General features: G+C 41.6%; 1 protein-coding gene across 6 annotated transcripts in view; it reads left to right on the top strand.

Annotated features, from left to right (window-relative positions):
• Positions 1 to 18,060, top strand: part of CDC42BPA (CDC42 binding protein kinase alpha) — a 323,204-nt gene that overhangs the window by 123,928 nt on the left and 181,216 nt on the right. For all 6 annotated transcript variants that reach the window (XM_047839756.1, XM_047839754.1, XM_047839753.1 and 3 more), the window contains exon 5: positions 1,213 to 1,361. In XM_047839756.1, the coding sequence (XP_047695712.1) occupies positions 1,213 to 1,361 (149 nt within the window). The remainder of the gene's footprint in view (positions 1 to 1,212; positions 1,362 to 18,060) is intronic.

Genomic DNA, 18,060 nt, shown 5'->3' with positions numbered 1-18,060 from the left:
TGCCGTCCACCTGGAGATAGTGTCACATCCCATAGGCTAAGGGGTCCAGTCCTACAAGACTCCCTCCTCACCCCTAGGTACAAGTTCAGGTTATGACTTGTGCTTCTGACTCACAGACGGTAGGTTGGAGATCATCACGACTTAATCCTCAGATACGGTTGGTCTGCTGGAGCAGCTCACCGGACTCAGGAGGAGCTCCGTGACGCAGGTGTACAAGGCTGGGTACGGTGAGGGAGGCGTGGAGCCTCCCCCCCCGCCCCCGCCCCGCAGCACCTCCACTTGTTGGCCGACCTGGAAGCTCTCCAAACCTCATCCTTTTGGGTTTCTAGGACAGCGTCCTTAGATAGGCATGATCCATCAAGTCATTAGCTATTAAGGATGGATTTAGCCTCGGCCCTTCCCTAGAAATTTCCATCCTTCTAATCTCAGTTGGTTCCCCTGGCGACCAGCCCCTGTCCTTAGGTTACCCAAGGACTTTGCAAAAGTCACCTCATCAACATAAATACTAGTGTGGTTGAAAGGAGTTTCTTGTAAATAACAAAAACTAGCTTTGTGCCAACAAATGTACGTATTTCTTACTATAAATCACAGTATCTTATACACATACTCGTGGGAGTCCATATCTAAAATTACTTGGCTTCTGTTTATATAGACCTAAGAAGAGTCCGTTTGGATACTTCTGCACTATCAGAAATAAGAGGAGTATGTACATCGTGGAAATTATTATATCCTGTATAAGAGTGCTTTCCAAATGCTGGTCCAGTGCTGGTTTAATAAAGTTGCTACCAGTCCAAGAGAAAAGAGGGAAAACGTAATAATGGTTATAAAAGGAATCTATTCAACATACATGGCTGTCTTGCATTCGGAATTACTGTAATCATTTGTGAATTAAAATGTTTATTCTTCTATGAAACGTTGATAAAACTATGGTCTGTTCTAGGCGATGATGTTGATGTTCCTTTTTGATGTCATTACTTGGCAAAGTATAACAACAAAACAATGGTAATCCTTCGTTGTTCCCTGCCTCAATTTTTAAAAACTTTATATTCTTGCCTCAGGAAGCATACAGGCTTTGTAATGATCATCTCACACAGCTTCTTGTTAGTTAACAACAACGGTATTTGACCCCAGTGCTGTTTGACCTTGGGTTCTATTACATATGTTAATTTTTCACCCTTATTATTTGATTACTTTTTTGCTTCTCATTCCCAGTACCTGGTGATGGATTATTATGTTGGTGGGGATTTGCTGACTCTGCTCAGCAAATTTGAAGATAGACTGCCTGAAGATATGGCTCGGTTTTACCTGGCTGAGATGGTGATAGCAATCGACTCCGTTCATCAGCTGCACTACGTACACAGGTGGGTAAGACCTTACGCAGCAGCGGGCTGTGTGAGTGTGGAAGCAGACGTTTTTAGAGGAACGTGGTGCTTTTGATGGCCGTGGAGGAATTTTGTCTTTGTAAACTATTTGACAGGTGTAATGATTGATTTAAAGTCTTCCCTACAGATGTGTGTTTGATTGTATGCAGTGTAAGATGGAATGATAAAAATGGGCCTGTTTACAAAATGATTTTTCATTTGGGATTCTTCTTCGACCTGTTGACACACGTTAGAAGTCTCTTTCTCTGTGAACAGCTCATAATAATTTATGTGAAGGGCTTAAAGAGCAGTCTCACATTTTATTATTTTTTATTAAAAAAAATGTTTTTTAAGTTTATTTATTTTTGAGAGAGAGCCAGAGTGAGCTTGGGAGGGACAGAGAGTGAGAGGGAGAGAGAATCACAAGCAGGCTCTGTGCCATCAGCACAGAGCCCATCGTGGGGCCCGATCCCACGAACTGTGAGATCGTTCATGGGCCAAAATCAAGAGTTGGACACTTAACCGACTGAGCCACAAGGCACCCCAAAGGAAGATCATTTTGATTAAAACTTTTCTATTCATCAGATCTCACTGTGGCTCTTGCCTACTCATATGCTTTTCCCTATTGATATTTGATAGTCACAAATTTTATTAAAAATAAAAGGATGAATATACTTTGAAAATTGTAAAACATGACGTGTTTTATGATGGTATTAGGGTCTCAAGAGCGAATTACAGGATGAGAAACCAAAGTGCTTCTTTCTTTGCTCAAACAGTAACCCAAGGTCCTAGCTGAGGACTCATTTAAAAATACTTTAGGGGGGCCTGGGTGGCGCAGTCGGTGAAGCGTCCGACTTCAGCCAGGTCACGATCTTGCGGTCCGTGAGTTCGAGCCCCGCGTCGGGCTCTGGGCTGATGGCTCAGAGCCTGGAGCCTGTTTCTGATTCTGTGTCTCCCTCTCTCTCTGCCCCTCCCCCATTCATGCTCTGTCTCTCTCTGTCCCAAAAATAAATAAACGTTGAAAAAAAAAAATTAAAAAAAAAAATAAAAATACTTTAAAAATATCATTTTATTGAACATTTAAAGAATGTTAGTTTCATGGGGTTTTGTGAAACTGTACCCAATTCATATCTAAATTCTCAATAAGGAATGATTACTTTTGAAAATAATTCCTCTGGATTGGAGATAGTAAATATGAGGTATTTGTGTTACCTGCCCTTCTTCCAGGCTGTGGCACGGATACTCTTAACTGATCATAAGACCCTTTCCCACCGACTGTATGTGCAGTCTTAGAGTTCTTCTCAACACAGCATTCTACCTGACAGCTATCTTTCTGACGTTGACATTGAGAAGCATTTCAGCCCTGAGCTCTGTTAAATACTTGTAATTTTATGAGGTACCTAACGTTAAATGAATCCCGTTCATTTCATTGTTGGACAGCTCCAATGTCATAGAATTTTACTTTATGTTAAGCTGAATTTCTTTTTCTCCTAATCGTTGGTCCTAGTTTTGCTGTAGAACCACATACAATAATCTAATTTATCTTGTCACCATGCCTTCTGAAGCCGTCTTCTCTTTAGGCTAAACATCTAAATACCTGTCATTTCTGTGTTCTCAAGGCTTATGTACACACTCTGTCTCCCACTATCTGACATGCACATAGTACCCTCACCCTCACCTTGTGCCTTCTCCCTCCTCTCTCTCCCTTTACTCTTCAGTGGACGTGTTCTGCTAGGTTAACGCACCTCTTGAAATGTGGCTCTCATTTTCTGGACAGATTGTATTTTAGTAGATGCTTTACTGAGGAAATATTCCTGGGGTCTTCTTTTATAAATAGCACTGTGCTAAACTGCATAAAATTTTAAGTAAGTGTAGCATATGGTCCTGACTTGGAAAAGGCTTCCAGTCCATTTGGGGACACAAAACACAAGACATAAATAAGAACTAAAGTAATAAAAGTTAAATAATCACTTAGGGCAAAAGTTTAAGAGATGGAGTGAGCCCAGATTGCGAACTCTTTGTTGGGTTATACAAGCAAATTACACTGAACTCAGAGAAACAAATAATCTTAATTCTTAAGATTACCATTCATTAAGAAAACCATTCTTAATGGTTTTTTCCACTGGTTATTTAACTCTCACTATGTGTTATGGACTTTACCTGTATTATTCTAATTCTGACAATAAATCTATGATTTGGGTGTCATCTAAAATGGATGTTCCATTTTACAGATGAGGAAACCCAGCTTCAGAGACATGAGTCGGTAATTAGCATAGGCTGGATTAAAATCGAAGTCAGGCTGATGCCGGAATTTATGCTGTTCATATAACATCATATTGCTCATAAGAGGATGCTTTACTGGTAGGACTTTGCAGAATAAAAAGGCTTTCTGTGGGCAGAGAGGAAGGCGTTCTAGAAACAAGGGATGAAGGAGACAGGGACACAGGCGGGCAGAGGGCGGGTCTAGAGAGGGGTTGGTAGGTGACTCGGTTGAAGAAAAGAGCTCATGTGGAGTTTAGGAAGAGAGATTTCAATCCCCGTTGTGGAAACGTTTGAACACCATGCTGTAGACTTTAGATCTCGGGAGCCATCAAGTTACCGATACTTTTAGGTAATGTAGTGTTTGATTAAAACAGTGTGTTAAGTAAGTTGACTTTACAGTCAACTGTGTATCAGTTTTCATGTTTTGCTGGATTTCAGAATGTTTTATAGTTACGAATTTCAAGTAGAGGGAGTTAGAGAAGACAAAAAGGGAGTAGTGGAAACTGGATGTGTTCGGGGAAGGAAATACTTCTTTTCCCTTGTGTTCTTGTATTTTATTATTTTTTAAAAATGTTTATGGATTTATTTTGAGAGAGAGTGTGTGTGAGAACAGGGAAGGGGTAGAGAGAGAGGGAGAGAGGGAATCCCAAGCAGCCTCCGTGCTGCCATCACAGAGCCCGATGCGGGGCTTGAACTCACGAACCGTAAGATCATGACCTAAGCCAAAATCAAGAGTCAGATGCTTAACTGACCAAAGCATCCAGGTGCCCCTCCCCTTGTGCTCTTTCAAACTGCATTTATTTCCAAACCTATAAAATACATTATTGGTCTTCTGACAGCACAGACATTTTCATATGAAAATTTTGTCTTCACTTATGCATCGGGAGAAAGGAGCAGTGGAGAGTAGTGGATGAGAAGAATCATGAAATCATACATACGAGTGTTGAGCACATTGTGAGATTTCAGTCAAGAACATTGCAACTTCCTTTGAAATGTCAAGAAATACACTTTAAAAACACATTGTAAGGCATTATGTTACCTGTTTTCAGAGATGTTAATTATGAGATGAAAGAGGCAGGAATGGGGACATGGAAATAAGAAGCCCAGAGATTGACTCTGGAAGGCTGTAAAATTGATTTACAAACTGACCCCATAAAGTACAGACATTTTCTAGTAACATGATGTAGTAAAAACAAGCATTAAGCTCGGTGCCAGCAGACTTACGCACTGTTCTGGTTCCCCCATAAGCTTTTTAAACTTAGATTCCAAAACATGATTTATCACTGAGATTACAGAAACTTGAAACTTCTTTTTTTTTTTTTTAACGTTTATTTTGAGACAGAGACAGAGCATGAATGGGGGAGGGGCAGAGAGAGAGAGGGAGACACAGAATCCAAAGCAGGCTCCAGGCTCTGAGCTGTCAGCACAGAACCCGACGTGGTGCTCAAACCCACGAACCGTAAGATCATGACCTGAGCCGAAGTTGGATGCTCAACCGACTGAGCTGCCCAGGCGCCCCAAGCTCCTCCCCTTTTAAAGAGGCGGGGAAAGGACGCAGTGGGACTGAGGACAGAAGAAACATGGCAGCAGTAGAGCTGTTGTTGGTAGCGAGGCTGAGGGCGGTGCTTTAAACGTTAAAGATGTCCGTTCTCCCCAAACTGATCTGCAGGTTCGATGCAGCGCCTGTCAAAATCCCGGCAGGGTTCTTGTTTCCTTGTTCTTTTAAATCCAGGTGAAAGTACGTGTCGAGCTCTCCACCCGCAACAAGTCCAGCTCCTGCCCTTGTGTTGGTAGTTGTGTTTAGGCCTCAGGCTCCTGGCTTGTCCCTAGGCGACTGTCCCTAGCTACAAATTTAATAACATCATTTCATTTTCAGTAGTTACGACAGCTCACAGGTTTTTCCTTTAGAGCAGTAAAGATTTTTTATTTGTTAGGTACAAACAGGCTTACTGCAAAGTTTACATGGAAATGCAATGAAACTAGAGTAGCTAAAACGATTCTTTTAATGATTTTGGAAAAGGAGAACGAAGTAGTCAGAATAACTACCTACTGTTGAGAGTTACTACGTTGCTGCCTTAAGCAAGTCAGTGCGTAGTGGGGGAGGAGTAGACATCACAGATCACCAGGTAGACAGGAGAACCCAGGCCGAAATGTACGCAGTTACCTCCCGCTGATTTTGACAATGGTGCTGACGCAGCTCAGTGGAGGAAGGATCCTCTTCAGCAAACAGTACGGGAATCGTAAGCGAAAAAGCAAACTTCCTTCGGCCTCACACAAATGTGAAAAATAGTTCAAAATGGGCCATAGAGTTAAGTAGATGACATGGGGGTGCCTGGGTGGCCCAGTCAGTTGAGCAGCTGACCAGCTCAGGTCACGATCAGGTCAGGTTCGTGGGTTTGAGCCCCGCGCGGGGCCCCGCGCGGGGCCCCGTGCTGTCAGCGCAGAGCCCGCGTCAGACCCTCTGTCCCCCGCACCTGCACCTCCCCCGCTCATGCTCTCTCTCAAAAATAAAAAGTAAGTAAATAAAAATAAAAAATAAACATTAAAAAAATATTCAACGTAAAAGTATAAAACTCTCAGAAGAAAACATCAAAGAACATCTTCTGGTCCTAGGGCTTGGTGAGGAGTTCCTAGGACACCAAAAATTACTCAAGTGGACTTCATCAGCACTAAAAACGTACACTTCTAAGGCCCAGGTAAGCTGATGAAAGGGCAGGCTCCAGAATGGGGGGAAATATTTGCAGACCACATACAGGATGTACACCTTATGTCTAGAAGATATAAAGAACTCGAAACACAGTCCTCAAGAAACCTCAGTTATAGGATGGACGAAAGACCCAAAGAGACACCTTGCCCAAGAGGAGATCTGGATGGCAGTGAGCACGTAAACAGCTGTTCAGTGCCCTTGCCATTAGCAAACTGCGAACTGTACCCCCCATGAGAGGCAGGCCAGTGAGCAGGTATTAGGACCGCTAAAATACAGACCAGCGGTCCTACTAAGTGCTGATGACCCTGCGGAGAAAGGAGATCTCCCACACATTGCTGGTAGGAAGGTAAAATGGTTTGGCTACTCTGGAAACAGTTTGCAACTTTAAACAAAGTAAACATGCACTTACCATGTGACCTGGTCGTTGGCGTTTGTAGACATTTATCCCGGAACAATTAAAACATATTTGCAGAAAAACCTGTACGTGAATATTCATAGCAGCTTTGTTTGTAACCGCAAAATACTAGAAATGGCCCACGAGTCCCTCCCGGGCAGCGTGGTAGCCACCTGCTGGGTGCCCCGTGGGCCCGCGGCACTGGGAGCACACGGCAGCCTGGGCGGCCCCGGACGGTCCTGAGTGGCGAGCATGGACGCTCAGAACGTTATGTTGTTTATGACTCCACTTACCTAACATTCTTGAATTACCAAAACTACAGAGGTTGAAAGCCGATGAATGGTTCCCAGGGGACAAGGTCAGGGGCAGAGTGGGGAGTGAGACAGCACGGGGCAGTTCTCTTTTGTGGTGATAGTACAGCTGTGCATCTTGAATGTGGTGGTAGTTACATGAGTCTGTACGTGGGCTAAAATCGCGTGGAATACGCACAGGTTAGAAAAGGATAAAAGCCGAAAGGACTCTGACGGAACATTAATGTAGTAGCGTCAGCTTCCTGGTTTTGCTATTGTGCCCTGGACGTAATACGTTGTAACCAGTGGAGAAGCCGGATGGAAGGGTACATGGGACTCGTTGTACTATTTATGCAATTTCCTTTGACTCTGTAATCATTTCAAAATGGAAAGGTTTGGGGGCACCTGGGTGGCTCAGTCGGCCACCTGGGTGGCTCAGTGGGCACTTAAGCCCAGCTCTTGATTTCGACTCAGGTCATGATCTCGTGGTTCGTGGGATCGAGCCCCACGTCGGTCTCTGCGCCGACCATGTGGCGTCTGCTTGGGACTCTGTCTCTCCCTCTCTCCCTGCCTCTCCCCTGCTTGCTTTCCCTCTCTCTCTCAAAAATAAATAAATAACCTTTAAAAAAAAAAAAAAAAAAAAAAGGAAAGATTTTAAGGGAAAAAAAAAATACCTCTTTTACTTTCTTTTCACAAGTCTGGAAACCAGGCCCAGGAAACTCTCTATCTTGGTGAATTCCTCAGGATTGCCAAATTTGCTTAGGCTTCTGGCCTGCCAGCAAGTGATTTTTCTTTCTGTAACTCAGAGCTTAGATGATGTGCAATTCAGGAGGTAAGCAGAGTCCACTTAGTGAAAGTCAGCATTGAAAAGGACCCTGGACTGAACCCTGAGGAGTTTCAGTATTTCGAGATGGGGTAGAGTAGCAGTGGCCAACGAAGCAAACTAAGAAGAAACAATTGGAGGAAGATAATGAGAATATGCGGAATAAAGTAAATCATCTTTCCCTTTATGTTTAATAACATTAATGTCTTAACTGATGCATTTCTTTTTTTTTTTTTTTTTAAATGTTTGTTTGTTTATTTTTGAGAGAAAGCACGAGCAGGAGAGGGGCAGAGAGAGGGAGACACAGAATCCAAAGCAGCTCCAGACTCTGAGCCGTCAGCACAGAGCCCAATGCAGGACTCAAACCCACGATCCGCGAGCTCATGACCTGAGCCAAAGCCAGAAGCCTAACCGACTGAGCCACCCAGGTGCCCCTTAGCTGATGCATTCCAAACCAACATTTAATATCATTTTTTGTGTGCTGGGTGTTGGAATGGGAGTGGGGGCTGCCTTATGGAAGTCATAGGCTCTTTACATTCAGTTTATTGCCTTTTGAAAAAAGACTAAGTTTAAGGAAATACTTCTGCTTCACAGTTTTGCCTGAGTAGGACAGATTTTATTTTTATAAATTCATTCATGGTGAAAGTATTGTTCAGCCGGCACTGTTTGCCCAATATTCTACCTATTTTCTTAGGTGAGGTACCCCGGAGTGGAGGAAATAATGCCTTTATTTTGAAAAATTACTTTGAGATAAGCTTAACTCTAATGATAGAGAGCAGTTGAATGACAACAAAACCAGGTTTAAAAAAGCAGTAGGAATTACATACCTAAACACTGTGGAGATGGAGAGTGTGAACAAGTGAATCAGGAGGACCTCTTGGAGGAAACCTGTCTGTGATAGGAAGTAGATGGTTTAAGACATTGAAATAAGGGCGCCTGGGTGGCTCAGTCGGTTGAGCGTCCGACTCCGGCTCAGGTCATGATCTCGCAGTTTGTGAGTTTGAGCCCCGCGTCGGGCTCTGTGCTGACAGCTCAGAGCCTGGTGCCTGCTTCGGATTCCGTGTCTTCCTCTCTCTCTACCCCTCCCCAACTCGTGCTCTGTCTCTCAAAAATGAATAAATGTTAAAAATTTATTTAAAAAAAAAAAAAAGACATTGAAATAGCTTCCCTGAGGAAGGAAGACCAAAGTAAGCAAGATATACAACGATTGACTGTTAACGTTTAGAAATAAAATTTTGTCGTTATTTTAATGTGAAAGATATCACTTAAATACTTAGGAAAATACAGTATAAAAATATTGTTATGATGGGGCGCCTGGGTGGCGCAGTCGGTTAAGCGTCCGACTTCAGCCAGGTCACGATCTCGCGGTCCGTGAGTTTGAGCCCCGCGTCAGGCTCTGGGCTGATGGCTCGGAGCCTGGAGCCTGTTTCCGATTCTGTGTCTCCCTCTCTCTCTGCCCCTCCCCCGTTCATGCTCTGTCTCTCTCTGTCCCAAAAATAAATAAAAACGTTAAAAAAAAAATATTGTTATGAAAGCATGTCCATATTTTTTAAATGCTTTTAGCAAAATAGCTGGTTTTTTCCCTGTGTTTATTGAAACACTATTTCAGCTGTCCCCAAATACCTTATTTTCAGTCTGTCAACTCAGATTTTCGCCTTTGCCACAGAGGCACTCCAGTTTCCAACTTGAAGTCTGAATGCCAACGTTTCCATTTTTGATTTGCTGAATAAGCAGTTTGCATTTTAAGAGTGTGTCTTTTCTTTTCAATCATTTATTTGCTTGAATGTAAAATTTGTGAGAGAGATTATTTCTAACAAGTAAACAGTATCATGTGGCATATGTCGGACTCCGGTTGATGAAAGTACACGCCAAATGTTGGGTTAGAATAAAGCAAGCCCTAATTATAGGTTGGGGAAAAAACCCCAACTTCTTTCTAAATATGTTAATTAAACTCAGCAGCAGGCTTGGTGTTCAGATTGTCAGCTACAACTTCAAGCATGCTAATGATGAAAGACATAAAATCCTGCTACAACAACCAAAAAAACAAGCTTCATCCGATCAGAACGTTAATGTTTGATGATCCCGTGGCATAGTTTGAAATGACAAAAATGGAAAGATGAGGACGTTTATGATGTTTTTAAATAATACAGAGATAATCAGAATGTTGATTCTGGTACCAAAACGTTAGCAGCCAATATTGTGTCTTACCTTGATTTCTGTTTCTAGTGGAGTCTTATCTGTGATATGACCATTTTAAGAGCGGTGCACCTGTTGTCTACAAACCAGAAGGACCCTACTAGAAACTACTTTGATAGAGAAGGGAAGGTCACTGAGGGCTGGCAGGTCACAGAGATCAGTGATAATAGAAAGTATTAACAATGTATAACCATGCTTTAAGCTTGTCGATTAGAGAGAATTAGACATGCGTATATAATCTGCAGAGAGAAGCTCCTTTCTTTACGTTAGATCACCTGTCATTGTACAGTTCTTTGTGGAAATAGACATCCTTATAGTTAGGTAATGGTAGACTGTGAAACCGGTTTTTTAAAATGGAGAATTCTCTATTCTAAACCTTTCAGAAGCAGTTTAAAAAAAAATTTTTTTTAACGTTTATTTATTTTTGGGACAGAAAGAGACAGAGCATGAATGGGGGAGGGGCAGAGAGAGGGAGACACAGAATCGGAAGCAGGCTCCAGGCTCTGAGCCATCAGCCCAGAGCCCGACGCGGGGCTCGAACTCACGGACCGCGAGATCGTGACCTGAGCTGAAGTCGGATGCTTAACCGACTGAGCCACCCAGGCGCCCCTCAGAAGCAGTTTTAAAAAAGGATCTAAAAATCACAAACTTGTCTTAATTGGCTCTATTCATAAAAGCATTAGATCTTATCCTTGATAATTAACATTAATAGTTGTCATTGGTATGTAACTGGCTCCTGACGTTTTCCCAAACTTTTTTCCGCTGGTAGGAGGAAAGAGTGATCTCTACCTTTCTGTATTACTTGCCAGTGATATTCAGGGGATCTTCATTAAAAATTGCTGTTAAGATCTAATTATAAATAGTTCTTTTTAACAGTTTTATTGAGCTGTAATTCACATACCATACAATTCAGTCAGTTAAAGCATACAGTGGTTTTTAGTATTTTCACAGATACGTTCAACCATTACTTCAGTCCATTTTAAACCATTGTCATCATTTCAAAAAGAAACCCTGTTCCATTGTTTCCCCCGCCCTCAGCAGCCATTAATCTGTCTCTATAGATTTGTCTAGTCTGGACACTGAATGAAATCATGTAATGGGTCTCTTTTGACTGGCTTCTTTCACTCGACATACTGTTTTCTTTCTTTCTTTCTTTTTTGTAAGTTTATTTATTTTTGAGAGAGAGAGAGAGAGAAAGAGACAGAACATGAGTACGGGAGGGGCAGAGAGAGAGGGAGATACGGAATCTGAAGCAGGCTCCAGGCTCCGAGCTGTCCGCACAGACCCTGACGCGGGGCTCGAACTCCCGAACCACGAGATGGTGACCTGAGCCGGAGTCGGACTCTTAACCGACTGAGCCACCCAGGCGCCCCTCAGCATACTGTTTTCAAGCCTCAGGCATGTTGTAGAGGATGTTAGATACATCTCAGATTAACTAGGTTGACTGGTAAAACTAAAATACCAACGTTCTCTGGAGATTTTTGACAGAATCCACAGTGTGCATGGGATCACAACGTGCACAGAACAATCCAGAATTACTCAGTGTATCAGGAAATTATGATTCAGTCTCAAGAGGAAAAAGTGGACTCCTAGCTCAAGATGACCCAGGTCACCCAGGTTTGAATGATAAGAATTATCAGGTAAAACCTGATCTAATTCTCTTGTCCCCTGTGTCCTTGAGAATCTGGCCTCTTGGTATAGTGAAAGATATCACTTAAATACTTAGATTAGTACTTATTTTAAATATACTTAAGTAATAGAAAACACATTTGAAATGAATGAGATGATAGAAAATCTCAGTAATAGAAAAAAAAAAAAAAAGAACCAAATGAAAACTTCAGAAAAGAAAAATACAGTATCTCGGGTAAAAATTCATTGAGTGGTTTCTGTATCAGAAAGGAGACTCAAAGGAAAAAGTCTATGAAATTGAATATAGATCAGTAGAAATTCTCTTATGCAAAGCAGGTGTGAAAAGATTGGAAGAATGAACAGATTAGAGATGAAAAGATCCAACATATGTAATTGGTGCCCCAGAAAAAGAGAATAAGGCAGAAAAAAATAATGGCTTAAAACTTCCCAAGTTTGGAGAAACATATGAGTTTATAGAATCAACAATTGTGTCAAGCCAAAGCAATAGAAATTCGAAGAAAATCACTCCTAGCACCTCCAAATCAAAATATGGAATTAAAGGATATGAAAAGTCTTGATAGCATCTAGAGGAAAATAGCATTTTACATGGGAAAAACAAGTTGAAAGATCTCAGATTTCTCATCACAACCACGGGTATTAAAAGATAAACAAAATTTTGACAACACTGGAAAGAAGAAAACTATCAACCTACTTTCCTTAGGAATGAAGTTAAAAAGAGGATATTTTCAGATACATGCGACCCAAGAGCATTTATTGCTTAAGACCTTCCTTACAAGAAACACTGATGACATATTTCAGAATGAAGAGTCAGCAGAGGAAATGCAGATCTTGAAGAAAGAAGAAAGAGCATAATAAATGGCAAAAAAAAAAAAAATCTCAGCATACATAAAACACCTTTTTTTCTCTTAAATTCTTTATTTTTTTTAAGATCAAACTTTAATCTTTATTTTAAGTAGTTTCTACATCTAACGGGGGCCTTGAACTCACAACCCCGAGATCAAGACTCACACACTAAACCAACTGATCCAGCCAGGCACCCCTCTCCAAAGTTCTTTAAAACACATGGCTGTTTATGTATTTATTTTATTTATTTATTTATTTATTTATTTATTTATTTATTTATTTATTTATTTATTTTTGAGAGAGAGCATAAGCTGGGGAGAAGGCCAGAGGGGGGGGGAGAGAGAGTCTTAAGCAGGCTTCACACTCAGTGGAGAGCCTGATGGTGGGACTCGATCCCACAACCCTGGGATCATGATCTGAGCCGAAATCAAGAGTCAGATGCTTAACTGACGGAGCCACCCGGGCTCCCTAAAATATGTGACTGTTTAAAGAAATTTGTTTTGGTAGATACTCGATGAATGCATATGTAATATGTGTGACAACTATAACATAATGGATAGATAGGGCATAAACAAATGCTAGTATAATTATAGAACTTTGGAGTTTTTTTGTTTTTGTTTTTTTTTAAAGGAAAAAGTCCTGTGGTGACAAAACAAGTAGGTGACAGGGAAAGGAAAACTAGTTCATCATCAGACTTTTCAACAACAAAACTTTATGACAGGAAAAAAATATGTTCAATATTTATGATACCCCAGAAAAGAGAACACGAACATAATCAACTTTCAGGTATAAAAAGCACACACAGCAGTGTTGTCAACTTGCAGGAGCCTGGGGAACGTTGTTCCCATGAATTCTTCCTGAAGAATCTGGAATATTCCATGAGAGAATGAGCTACAGACAACCAAAATGACCAGAGAGACCTTAGCTTAAGGACTGGTGTTGCTCGTTAAATAGTCAGTTATGGATTAAAACAGGAAAAAAGAGGGAGACTGAACAGTATTGATGGCTGCATACTCTAATAATGGACATTTAATAGAACTATAAAGGTCAGTGGTGATAACTGGGAGAATTTATGCAGATTTTTTTTCAAATTGTCTTCAGCATAATTTTGGGGTAGTATTCGTCATGTTATTTTTGAGATTGTTGAGTGTAAATGTGAAATGAAACAAATGAGTGATTATGGAGTACTCTAATTCTGTTGTCCCCTGTGTCCTTGAGAATCCGGCCTCTTGGTATAGAAAAAAAAGGAGATACCGAGAAAACAGAAGAGGACAAGTATGAACTCTGTACTTCTGAATTTGAATTGGAAGGATCAGAATGAACTTCTGAGGTTTCCATAATTTGCAAGAAGGACTCACAGAATTACTGAACACTTTCCTGCTTACATTTTATTGCGTAGAAAAGGTACAGATTGAAACCAGCCGAGGGAAGAAGCGTGTAGGGCGGAGTCCAGGGGAGCGTCTGTCATCCTCTCCCCGTGGAGCTGGGAACAGCTCTACTTACCTGCCATTCGTGGGTGACGGTGGGCACCAGGACTGTTAACCAAGCAAGTGCACCTGAGCATTGGGTTTCCGGAGTTTTGGGGGCTCAGCGTACGGTCTTGCATGATTGACCTTTCCCTGAAGTTGGGATGATACCATTAGTTTCCGGTCCCTTCCAGAGGTAAAACTGATAATGTGTGCCCCAGGTAAATTACATCACAAATTACGTTGTTAGATTGTCTGGTGGCCAGAGCCTCCAGGCAAAGACACACCGATCAGGCATGATATTCCCGTGGCCTAGAGATCCCCTCCCAGCGGCTGAAGCAAAGGCCAGACCTTTCATTGGGTTTGTTCTTCGTGACACAGGCCACCCCGTGGCCTTAACGCAAAGCGATCGTATTTGTTTGGGCGTCTACATTTCATATAGCGTTTGTATCAGCAGTAGTGTGAATGTGTTTGTCATTTAACCACAAACCCATTCTATACGGTCATTACATACACTTTCATATTTTTGTACTAATTTAATTATTTGTTTCTCCCTTTACTGCCGTTTTTGCTGTATGACAAACTTGTGCGGAGCTCTTCCATGTCGAGACCAGCTGATGGTTAGCTGAATCTACTTCTTCAGGCTGCTCGTTTTATCCGATCCTGTGGAGGCTTTAACCGAATCTCCTAATACGTTTAGTTATCGGTATCAGTACTATCCTAAGACCTGTTCACACAGCAGGGCTGAATCTCAACCACCCAGGCCGGGGTTACACCACGTGGCAGTAGACGTGACTTGACAAATAAGAGCCGAGGCACTAGCACATTCCTGGTGTCCCCGTGAGGCATTAACCCTCTAGACCATCATCACATCACGTGATTAAACGTCTCCCAGAACGATGCCACCCAGGTTTGCGCATTCCCCTTTGACTGTGTCCCGTCCCCAAAGCAGAAGCATCTTGGCAACACGTGGCTTCACCACTTTAAGCATCTGGTGTCATTGAGCTAAGGGGCAATACCATCTTCTGCTCTGAGCCTCTCACAAAGAAAGCATCGGTGTGATGTTGGGTTTCCCTCATTGCATAACCCATTTATTGATGCCTTTAGCCCTAGTTATTCCTCCTCCTCTCCATTTATCATTTCGTTTTGCCCAAACTTTTCCACCTCTGGAAGGGATGTTCAGCTTGACCGCTGTGCTGGCCCAAATGCCAGCAGCAATGTTCGTCTCGCAAATGCCTCCCTCTGAGTGCATTCTTTCAGTGCAGAGTTAGATGCAGAAATTGTGGGCTAGCTCAACCACCTGGCAGTCCAGCAGCATTCCCTGCCTAGCTTGGTTTTGCCAGGTGGGGTAAGGTGTAACCCACCCCACCAGGACCGTAAGAATTCTGGCATTAAGGTTTAAAGGCATAGGTAGAGTTCCTCACTTAGGAACCATCGTCGGTTTTGGCGCCTACAGGTGCAGCCCTGGTCCTGGGACCCTGCTTCAGATGGGGCGGGTGAGGTGAGGAGGGAAGAATTCTGTCACCCTCTCAGCTTCCTCCCTCACTTCCTCATTCCCCGGGGAGAGCGGAATATGCAAATGTGTACTTGTTCTATATCAAGCAAGTCTGATTCAAGGATCCTGGGATCCTTTTTTTTTTTTTTTTTTTTTAATCACTATTAGGGCATTTTGTTTTGTTTTGCCTTGAAATTCACTTTGCTTGGTAAAATATAAATACACCAGTCTTTCAGTAATGGGATTCATATCCTCTAATTTTCTTTCACCTTATTTTTATTCTTTTCATTTTGAGCATTTCTTGGGTATGCAGCAATTAGTTGTTTTTACTTGCTGACCTAAAAAAAAAAAAAAGAAAAAAAAAAGCTGTGACTGTCACTTCAAACACTGCATGGAAAATAGAAAGTACTAAATAAGCACTAGGTGTTATTTTTATCAAGACAGAAGAGGTACAAAGAAATGAGAGTAGGAATAGAACTGTAAGCAAGGATGTTGTAGGCTTAAAAAATAGTAAGAGTATTGTGAGCAACTGTACTCCAGTAAATTTGAAAATGTGGATGAAATGTGCATTAGAAAAATATAAGCCACTGCAGTGTACTTGGGAAGAAATAGAGATTATCTGAATACCCTGAGAACATTTAAGGAAACTGAGTCTGTAATGGAAAGTTCCCCTGCCACAAAACTTCACTCTCATCTATTTTTAGGCATTTGGTGCTTTGTCTCCTTGATTTTTAAAATTGAAATACGCGTCAAGTTAACACAGGAGTTAAGTGTGCAGTGAAGAGTCCCATTAAAATTGGAAGCAAAATAGGGCCCCTGGGTGGCTCAGTCGCTTGAGCGTCTGATTCAGCTCAGGTCATGATCCCAGGGTCGTGAGACCCAGCCCCATGTCAGGCTCCTTGCTGAGCTCAGAGCCTGCTTGTGTGTGTGTGTGTGTGTGTCTGTGTGTGTGTGTGTGTGTGTGTGTGTGTCTGTGTCTGTGTCTGTGTCTGTGTCTCCCTCTCCTCCCTCCCCTTCCCCTGCCCCCCCATGCTCCTCTCCCCCACTTGCACGCATGCTTTCTCTAAAAAAATTAAAACGAAAAACTTTTTAAAAATTGGAAGCGAAGGAAGAATGATTCTATGAAGAAAATCCCATTCACAGTAGCACCAAAGCTGTAAGGCACCTAAAACCATAGATAATAAAAATTACGGCTATAAAATAAATACATAGATGTATAGTTGCTCAAAGATAGCTATATAGCTATATAGGTAATAAAAGCTCTCTGCAGAAAAAAAATTCAGTATTATTGAAAGACCTAAAAGAATCCTCATCAGTGAGATATAATGTATACTTAGATGGGAAGAGTCTGATTATAAAGACATCAGTTCTCTTTAGATTAATATATGAAAATTATTGTGATCCCTGACAAAATCTCAGTGTGTTTTATGGACCCCGTTAAGCTAATCCTAGCATTCATCTGGAAGAGCCATGAGAATTTAAAAACTTGGTCTGCTGGTGTGAAGGGGTCCGTATAGAGCTTCCGTAATTAAGTGTGGTGTTGGTCCAGGTGTAGACATAGACACAGGGTCATCACGTATCTAATGTTGCCTGGATCAGTTCCAGATTATGTTGATTGTTCTGGCAGTTGTTGGTAGGTTTCCTTTGACTCCAACGACTGTTCAGGGAAATAGCTTTAGGAAGTTCTGAAAGAAATCCGCTTGATCTGCAGCCTGCGTGGTATTAGAAGTCAGTGGTATTGGGACAGCAGGAGATGGGGCCCTCATCTCACACTACATGCGAACACTTACTCCAGGGAGACTAAAGACTTGAAGTGAAAAGTAAAACCTTAAAACTTACAGAAGGAAATATGGGACGCTACCCTTAGGACCTCGGGGAGAAGGTAAGGGAGATTTCCCAGGACAAAACCCACAAATCGCGACAATAGAATTGTGGTTGCCAGGGGCTGGAGAAATAAGGGAGAGGGCAGTAAAAGAGCACAAACTTTCAGTTAGAAGATGAATGAGGTCCGAGAAGCTGATGTATAACATGGCGACTAGTTGATGATACTGTATTATATAACCCAGCTTTTCTAACAGAGTCAAACTTAAGTGTTTACCAAAAAAACCCACCCAAAACAAAAGTAAGCACGTGATGGGTGTGTTACTTAACTCAGCGAGATGTATATGTAAGTCACATTATCATGTTGTATACTTTAAATATATGGCAGTTTCATTTGTCAGTTATATCTCACAAAAGTTGAAAATAGTGAAAAAGACAAAAACACAAATTACAAATTAGAAGACTACATTGACATTAAATAATTTTTTTTTCAAATTAGATATTATAAACAATGAGGAAAAACATGCCCACATGCTGAGAGATTTGTAACACGTGCAACCTAAGTTTGAGTAAACAATTGCTGAATATTAACCAAAACCCAAAGCAAACCGCACACACACAGTGTAAAAAAAAAATGGCTAAGGATATTAATTGGCATTTTACAGAAGAGGAACGTGAGATGAAAAAGATTCTTAACCTTAATAGTAATCACAGTTGTGAAGTTGAAGACACACAGGGTAGAATTCTAGAAT

The sequence above is a fragment of the Prionailurus viverrinus genome, chromosome F1 (assembly GCF_022837055.1).
Source record: "Prionailurus viverrinus isolate Anna chromosome F1, UM_Priviv_1.0, whole genome shotgun sequence".
Classification (NCBI taxonomy): domain Eukaryota; kingdom Metazoa; phylum Chordata; class Mammalia; order Carnivora; family Felidae; genus Prionailurus; species Prionailurus viverrinus.
Note: the sequence above shows the minus strand (reverse complement) of the source record. Positions and strands in the feature narration are given on the sequence as shown.